Below are 9,506 nucleotides of genomic sequence, written 5' to 3'. Positions count from 1 at the left end.
GATGGAGTTCAAAACTAAAACAGGCAGGCACCCCGAGCTGGAATGAGGAACAGAATGTCTCTCCCCAGTGTCCAACCTACCCTTCTTATTTATCACTCATTTTAAAAAAGTGAAAAAAACAAGGGGGGGAATAAGAGTGAGTGTATGTGAGAGTGAGATATTAATTTTTTTCTCCTGCTACCCCTGCATCCCTGTGCAGGGGCAGGAGTCCCAGCACCCTCTGCTCAGGGTGCTGCTGCCATGCCCGCAGCAGCAGTGGGGCTGACCAGAGCCAGGGCCATAACTGTACATCTACTCCAAGGAGACAGCAAAGGGCTGCTGGACACCACCCAACCCTGTGTCTGGAGCGAAGGTTCCTTGTTGTGCTCTGCCAGGACACTGAGTGGTCTGTGTATCCAGCAGCTGGGAGCAGGGCCACATGCTCCTCTCATTGCAACAGCTTCTCCGAGGGACCCAGCTGCAGTGTTTTCCTTGCAGTTTCTTGAACTTTAATGACGGCAATCATGTTGCCAAGTGCTTGAACAGAGCTACTGCTCCAAGCAAGCGTTCAGAAAAGCTAGTGTTACATCTTAATAGCCTAACTCTGTGTTTCTGTTTCCACAGCAAACATCTTGACAGTCATCATCCTTTCCCAGCTTGTGGCTCGCAGGCAGAAGTCCTCCTATAACTATCTTCTAGCTCTAGCTGCTGCTGACATCCTGGTTCTCTTCTTCATCGTCTTTGTTGACTTCCTCATGGAAGACTTCATCTTAAACAAACAGATGCCTCAGGTACTGGACAAAATAATTGAGGTCTTGGAATTTTCTTCCATCCACACCTCCATTTGGATTACGGTTCCGCTAACAATTGATAGGTATATAGCTGTGTGCCATCCGCTGAAGTATCACACAGTCTCCTACCCTGCTCGTACGCGAAAAGTCATTGTAAGTGTCTATATCACCTGTTTTTTGACCAGCATCCCCTACTACTGGTGGCCCAACATTTGGATCGAAGACTACATAAGCACATCAATGCATCACGTCCTCATCTGGATCCACTGCTTCACCGTTTACTTGGTGCCCTGCTCAATATTCTTCATCCTGAATTCCATCATCGTGTACAAGCTGCGGCGAAAGAGCAATTTCCGACTGCGAGGGTACTCCACAGGGAAAACAACAGCCATTTTGTTTACTATAACGTCTATTTTTGCCATACTTTGGGCACCAAGAATAATCATGATATTGTATCACCTCTACGTATCTCCCATAAACAACAGTTGGGTGGTACATATTGTGTCGGACATCGCCAATATGCTAGCGCTGCTGAACACTGCAATTAATTTCTTCCTCTACTGTTTTATTAGCAAAAGATTTCGCACAATGGCAGCTGCGACGCTGAAAGCCTTCTTTAAGTGTCAGAAGCAACCTGTGCAATTCTATACAAACCATAACTTTTCCATAACAAGCAGCCCTTGGATTTCCCCAGCCAATTCTCACTGCATCAAAATGCTTGTTTACCAGTATGATAAGAATGGAAAGCCTATAAAAATATCACCATGAAAAGGGCAATAGTTGGAGTTTCTGGGTGCAAGTTCTTTTCAAGTGGTTACATCTTCAGGATGTAATTTAATGAAATGGCTGTTTTGAAGAGTGGTCATTTGATTTCATTTCCCTGGGAGACCAAGGGCAGATCAGACTGTTGGAGGGAACAGGAGCACTTGATTTTAGGAGTAAAAGTGAGAAGGCAGACACCTCCGTCTCTTACATAGCATTTTGAATATGCTTCAGAGCTCAAGTAGCAGCGTTCAGTCGCACTCAAATGTTTTGCATCCCAGCACCAGTGCAGTCCAAATTCATTGGATGGGGGAAGCCACAACAGTGTTTAATTACAACAAAACCTCACTTGACCATGCAGTTCACTATCGACTGAGCAAACAGATGCTTTTCTGTACTGTGGAAGGTGCCATTTCTGGTGCGTGCACTTGCCAAAAACAATGTGTTGTTTCTGACATGAAATAGCCCCACACACAGTCTTGCTGTCAAGACCTCATTGCAGGAGGCAGCCTGCAAGACATGAACTGTGCCAAGCCCTTTTTGGCTCATTTGAACAAGGCTCGAGGACCGATACAGTACCTGTTGCAGCCTTGGCATGGAAAGCTATGCTGCAAGCTGCCAATATTCGTATGTTTTAAGTTGTTATTTAAGAATGCAACTGAGACAGGAGAGCTCGAGGGAGGTTTCTAGAGCCAAGAACAAAAGCAGCATCTTTTCCCAGCTATTTCAGTTATGGTGTCTAAAGACTTTCAAGTGTGAGGCCAAGTCCTGCCTGATGCAGAGATCCCACTGAAGCTGCTCCTATGAGATTTGCAGTGATCACAGCCTTCAGGTTCCTTCTTAATCCATAAAGATTATCAGTTATCCCCTGTGTTCAGGCCTTTAGGGATTAACATATAAAACCCTCAATTTAAGATTTTCTCCTGACAGATTATGCCATCCTCTTGCAGATTTACCATTTAATTGTTTAAAAAACTATTTGTGAAAGAAATCCATTAAATACCCCAGAGGAGTAAAAACATAGATCAGCTTGGACTAAGACTTTTAAATATTTACCTTATTTAAAGTAGCTTAACTTCTCTTCCTTCGCACGCAAAAACCAGCATCCCAGCAATGCTGAGTGTAGAAAAAGATGAGGGAAGACATTTATTGTAAGGCTGAGAATGCATTTCTTTTAATTTCTCTCCTTTTCAGATCTTGGCATGTGGTCTCTCAAGAGTCATGTACCTACCACAACCTTTTTACTTCTATCTTGGGCACTTAATGCAGCCTTACTGAATGTGGGATCAGACTTCCTTGTATGGTGAACACAAGCACAGTGTGGTCAGTGGACACAGCAGCTTCTCAGTAACTGCAGTTAAGCAGCAGCCTGGTGTTAGCACTGTGTTTGTGCCTGCACCCATCTCCGCTGCCAGCGGGGAGCTCGTGGTGCATCAGGGACTAACAGTGAGGTCCTCTGAGAAGGGGTCCAGTCAATTCCACTTTGGTGGGAACTGAGGGCTGAAAGCATCTCCCAAACACACAGGTGGCTCAGCTTTGGTACGTTTCCCCTAAGAAACACCAAATCTTCAAAAGCCCCGCTGAAGACAACAGCCTGGTTCCCTTCTGCCGCAAAGGTTGCATTTGCACGCAGACTCGTACTGGTGTTCTGCAAGAGTAAAACCCACAACGAAACCTGAGCATACCTTCCCCAGGAGGGAATGGCAGCAGCAGGCACAAGCCATGAAGACCAGGACCCCCAGGCAAAGACTGGCTCGTGCATGGAGGGGCTGTCAGGAGAGATCGAGGCCACTCAGGTTGGTCAGGACCACAGGGAGGGGATGCCCAGTGCCTCAGGGAGCATGCATCACCCAGTCCTCTCCCACAGGCAGAGCAGTTGGGAGAGTGGCTCAGCACTCCTCTGCAAGGTGCTGGAGCACCCCAGGGACCATGCTGGCTAGAGCAAGGAGAGGGGCATGTCTGGGGAATGGGGGAGCAAGAGCAAAAGCTGACCCTTCCCACCCTTCCCCACCGAGATGATGCTGCCCACCTAAATCCAGATTCAAAGGGGAAACAAGGAGCCCCCTCATCCTGTGATCTCAGCAAAGCTTCACACTTACTTGCAATAATAAATGTAAGAGGGATGCTCAGCCTTGCTGTAATTGTCATGACAAGGTTAAAATTATTGCTCCCTTTACCAGTGTTTTACAGAAATTCAGTTTTGTGCCCATGCCTTCTAACCTCCTCTCAGAAGCCTCTCTCTGGTCTTTGTCAGTTGATAGTAACCAAAGTTACCTTATGAAAAGGGTACTGTATGTTTCATTTTGGGAAAATACTGTATTTATAACTTATTTTTATTCTAAATTTGTTATGAGGAATGCTTGTCTGAGTTACATGTGAATGAGTCTAAAGTGCAATATCTATATAGATAAGTGGTTCATTTTTGAGAATGTATCTATTGAAAAAACTATTTATACAAAAAATTCATTATTCTACTTAATATAATAGTAACCTTACAGAAAACAGTGAATGTTTAGGGCTTTTATTTATTACAAAAAATTGAATTAAGTGCATGGCATATGCTGCCATTCACATAGTGTGATTTATTAGTTTTTGTAACGTAATGTTTATCCTGCAAACTAGCAGCATCATCTGATTTTTCCTGTCCTGATGATGTATTTTTGTAAATTACCATATTTAAAAACAAAATCTTTGTGTGAATATTTTATTTCCCACTAAAAATAACCCATTAAATTGTAGTAACTTCATTTGAAAAAACTTGCAACCCCTTTCCATATCATTTTAGAAATGACAAGGTGCAATTTTCATGTACAGTGGATTGGTCATTTCATTTCTGATAATTTAGGGCTTTAAGAGCTTACTTCCAAAGCCCCTTGAAGTCAAAGGGAAAGTTGCTTTTGGGTTTTGTGGTTGGCTTTTCCAATCCCCATCAATTTAGGAGGGCTTTGGATCAAGCTGTATCTTGTTAAGAGACATTTGAAGCCTTCTTAGAGTCCAGTTTGGATAATCAAGCCTTGACTTTTTAGTCTGCCATATGGGAGCTGCTGTTGATAATACTTGCCTTATTTTTGGTTGTGTGAAGCATCTTGCAATGACTGTTGCTAACTAGCCAATGTCTTGCTGTATTATTTGTACCTCCTAATTTTCCAATAGTAAAAAAATTAACCAAGCACATATAGTATCATTATTTAGGGAAAAGGTATCCAGGAGACAAAACCATCTTTGTTGTGGAGATGGTCTTTTGTACTCTATTTAATTTATATTTCAAATATCTACAATTAGAAAAAATAAGCTGTGAATGGACAGTTTTACAGTCACTTATAGGTATGTGTCCTTGAAGACCACAGCTAGGAACAAAATACTTTTTAGATGAGTTGCTGGTATATAAAATTATGGGACCTATCTCCTATTTAAATTGTGAATATTGATATTTTCATAAGTAGACAATATATTGTGTTTGACAAACTTGTTTGTATTATAATAAATTATGAGATGGTGCATAACTTACTACTGTTTAGAGCAAGTGTCTGATTTATAGATTCTTATGGTAGACTTTAGATTTGTAGGTACTTATGGTATACTACAAATAAGACCAGTCCTTGGCAACCATTGCTCAGTAAAACATGTCCTTGGATTATGGGCATTTGTCAGTTTGTTGAAAAATATTCTGAAATACAAGATTTAGAAATTATTAGTGCCCCAGTTCTTCATTTTGAACCACAGTCCCAGCTTCTGTAAGTTAAGTTTAGCTGTAAAACTCAATGAATCCCTATGCCGAATACCAGTGGACTGTTGGCACCTGTCCAGATCAGGTGTGAAGCCAGGAAACCAGGCTGATGCCCCCAGTCATTGCAAGTGGGGCAGTTGGGCCCCAGGAGAGCAAAACATGTAACCCTACTTCCTACCACGGAGCAATGACAATTAACAGCATAAGCTTCCCTGCAAATAGGCTGTATTCAGTCACAGGGGCCAGGGTAAACGGAAGGAATGGCAGTTTGATTCAAACTGGGGCATTAACAAGGAAGTCCTCCCAGTCCGCTCTCCCTGTGCATGCACAGGGTCTGTGTGTTTTACAGGCTGGTCTCCTCCTGTCTTTGCAAATCCTCCCATTTTGAGATGGGCATCCAGAGCCCCTGCTCCATCAGCTGGTGATCCCAAACATTTCGGATTTCATATGTTCCTGTATTTCAGTCTGTTGCAGAGATAAGGATCCCTCATGAAACACTGCACTTAACAGATGTTTGTATTGTTAAACATGTGAATATGATAAATGTATTATACCTCTTGCCAGAAAAAGAAAGTGGAAAAAAAAAAAACACAAAAAAACCCCCTATGATGAGAACATACAAAATATTAGAGATAGAAAGTGGATTCAGGACCTCAGGGGACTGCATATGGAAAAAGACCAAGATCTCTTCAAATGAAAAATACGCTCTGCAGAATTCATACTCTCATCAAATGTGAAACTTAGTGGGATCAAGCTCCTAGCTTCTCTGGAGAAGTAATAGGACATGAAAATAATATTAAAATATGAAAACTAAGCAGAGAATGGACTAGAGGAGGAACCAATCAGAAAAGTCCAGTGTCTCAGAGATGAAGTGTAGGGTTAAATGCACGAGAGGAGAGGGCAGTCCAGGTAATGCCAAGACTCACTTGTCAGATCTCTCTGCTCTGAAAGGATTCGGAACAGACTTTAAAGGACAGCATCAAAGAGAGACAAGGCAGGGGGAAAGGGGCACTGTCAGATTTGATGGTGCTTATCAGAGTTGGTTCTTACAGAGCGAGCCCGAGATCTGCCTGTCTCGGTACTTTCATTAACAGCCACGGCACGAGAAGTATTGATGTGTACACATTATTAAAAAAGGCATTGTACCGCCGACGGAGGACTGAAGGAAAGGTATTTCATGTAAGAACCAGATGACCTTGAAGATTCAAGTGATATAAATGAGGATGAATCCAATAGTAATAAACACAAGGCTCTCCACTTGTCTGCTTGTAAAAATACATTTGCTATAAAACCTCAGTAGTCAGAAACAACCAAGAACCCAGTTGTGCCAGCTGGGCTTGAATGATGATGAGTCACCAACAGAAAGCAGCTGAGAAAAATCCCAGAATTTAATCACAGACATTTCTAAAGATACAGCATAGTATTAACTGCATTTTACAAGACTTCATGTGCCATATGCATATATGTATATACACACACATGTACAAGGGATAAATAGCAGCAGTTAGAGAAGAACCCGATAAACAGAGATGGAACAGGAATAAGTGGTTATGAACTTTCTTCAGGTAAATTTGCCCTAGAAGTTAGAAGACAGTCTCAAACTACTAAAAGCAGGGAAGCTCAGTGAAGCAGCCCAGATCTCCCCACTGGTTTTAAGTGGAGCTCAGTGGGTTCACAGAGAGGATGATGAGACGAGGCAGGCAGCAGGATGGACTGGGACCGTGTGTCCTCAGAGCTGGCAGTCCCACAACCCCAACCCGCACTGCCCCCCTGCACCTCCTAGGCAGCTCAACAGGTCCCCAAACTCAGCTTGAAGGACAGCAGAGGTGTCCACCAAGTCTGTTCACCCCTCTGGGGCTGCTTTGAGGGAGATGGCCAGCAGGAAAGCTGTGAGAGTTGTTCAAAGCGATTTCTGCCACAATTAACTCAGCAGCATTCTGAGGATGCTACGGACAGGGGACCACTGCTAATGCATTCCCCACGAACTCACACTGACTTCTGCCTCAGCTGTTCAGTTCTTTAAAAACCTCTTTAAAGCTGCCAAGCAGAGTAGAATAAAAAGCAGCCTCATGCAGTCTTGAACTGTTAAATAATCCACTATTAGCGGGCTGGGTCTGGATTTGCAAGATCTGCCTTTCTGACAGCATGCAATTAATTCCCAGGAGTTGCCAGACACAACAAGGGGGTTGAAAGGCTCCAGCCTTTTGTAATAAATAGGCATCACAAATGAATTTACTATTAGCTTGCTACAGTGGACCAAAGACACATAAATATTTATTACAATTACAAAATTGTGTCAAAAAAAATTTAAAGGCTCATATTTTCCTGCCTTACCAACAGGCTAGAAACCCTGCTCCACCTATTTCTCACTCAGCACCTTCTCTTAGCAGACTAAATTGACAGGATGAACTGTGGGCAAAAGTATGATATTGAATATTATAGTCAGAAGATTAATTTGCTGTAACACAGTGTACCAAAGACCTTCAGCTGAGCGTGGCACCTCGTGTTGGCTGGTGCTGTACAGCAGCATAATGAAACAGCCCCTGGCCTGAGGACTTTGCAGGGACATACAGCGTCCAGGCAGACAGCCTAGTGCTCCAGGAGGTCCATCAGGTGCAGGTTAGCCTTGGAAACGGATCAAGGGAAAGGCAAAAAACCACACAACAGAGAGAAGCACCCTATGATTCTGTCCTCAGTGTGGGAAGGAGAGACACCCCAGGACGGGTCCTGCCGCTGGAGCCTGACTCCTAGTGAGCCCCAGGTATGGGCACAGCACTGGCCTTCACATCCCCAAACAAAAAGCAACAAAGGGTTGCTGTCACAGGATGGATCAGTTTCTGGCGGTTTAAAACATCAGTGGCTCCCACCCTCACAGTGTCACAGCACAGCAAGGCAGCCCAGCCACAGGAGAAGTACCTGGTCCCCTCGCCATGCCCTCAGATCTGCTTTTCAGGTAGGGTCCACCTCTTGAGATGGAGATGTCTGTCATGTAGACAGCTCCCCATCAGCCACTCATCCTGACCAGCAGAGAAAAATCCATCTCAGCTGCTGGAAGTGCCCAAAGCGGAGCAGAGCAGTGCCATGTGCCACGGCCCCAAGTCACCGCTTTCAATGTATGAGAGCAAACGAGCCCTGCCTCTACCAGCCACACTGCCCGCTTGAAAAAGGGCTTAGAAAAAGGCTACAGAATTTAAATGAGTCAAGACTTTTACCTGCTGGATAACAGAGTTTGCAGCCCAGCCTCAGGATAGCCAGGGTTACCAACAGCAGGATTAGAGACATTCAACCTTGTGAATTAAATATCACTATAAATCTGGTGACAGGTGGTCGTTTCCAGCAGTACCTTCCTAGTCATTTGTCACAGCCATGTTTGTAAATGTAACCGATTCTGCTGGACTGAGCTCTCACAGGTTTCAGTCCCAGAGTTACAGACCTTCAGCGTTGCTATGTTTCTGGGATAAAAAAGTAAAATAGAAGTCTAAATATGAAATTTTCTCATGACAAAATCCATCAGAGCCTCTGACTATCACATCTCAGGTGTGTGGTCCCAAGTACCCCTATATGACACTAGATCACACAGGGATGCAGCTAAACCAAATAGTGCATTTTAGCAAACATTGTTTAGAACAGCCTTTAGCAGAGATCCCTTTTCTGATTTTCTTCTAGATGTTTTTAAGGGGACCCCTCCACGAAATCCTTTAATGGTGGAAAAGAGCACACACTGGAGTTTTACCTCCTTTTTTTTTCATCTACTTAGGAGTTTCACAAAAAGCTACTTAATTGAACCGCAGGCAGTTTCAAGGAAGGGATAATTATGCCAAATAACACAGGAACAGTAGCAGAGGGATCGCTCGTATTGCCTCATCTTTCAGCTCTATCACTGGGAGGCTCAATTTAAGCAGAAAAAAAACAGGGCCCCGTGTCATGCTATGAATCCTAAACAGATCCTACTGAACATGGATCGAACAACGTTAAATAAATGCTTTGCTTGTGTTTAGGACAAGAAGCCCACGTTGATGATGTTGAACAACAATGTGCAAAATGCCTGGCTCTCTCTGAACTACCAGCCCTGCCCCAGGCTGGCCCTTGGGCTCCATCCACAGCCACCTGCTCTCCAGTCCTCCCCCTCGCCTGCACAGCCCCAGCACACATCACTCCCACCCCTTTCCCTTCTCAATCCATCCCTCTGCTCAGAGCCAGGAAGGGCTGCAGGGCTTGTATGCACCAGCCCCCCCCCCCCCCCCCCC

At 44.1% G+C, this 9,506-nt stretch overlaps 1 protein-coding gene across 1 annotated transcript; it reads left to right on the top strand.

The window, feature by feature from the left end:
* Positions 1-606: 606 nt before the first annotated feature.
* On the top strand, positions 607-2,518 carry GPR139 (G protein-coupled receptor 139). The gene has a single exon (XM_026858867.1). The coding sequence runs from the start codon at positions 735-737 to the stop codon at positions 1,536-1,538; it is 804 nt and encodes a 267-aa protein (XP_026714668.1). The 5' UTR covers positions 607-734; the 3' UTR covers positions 1,539-2,518.
* The last annotated feature ends 6,988 nt before the right edge of the window (positions 2,519-9,506 follow it).

The sequence above is a fragment of the Athene cunicularia genome (genome assembly GCF_003259725.1).
Source record: "Athene cunicularia isolate RWA chromosome 14 unlocalized genomic scaffold, athCun1 chr14_part1, whole genome shotgun sequence".
NCBI classification, from domain to species: Eukaryota; Metazoa; Chordata; class Aves; order Strigiformes; family Strigidae; genus Athene; species Athene cunicularia.
The sequence above is the reverse complement of the archived record's forward strand: the minus strand, read 5'-3'. Positions and strand labels throughout refer to the sequence as shown.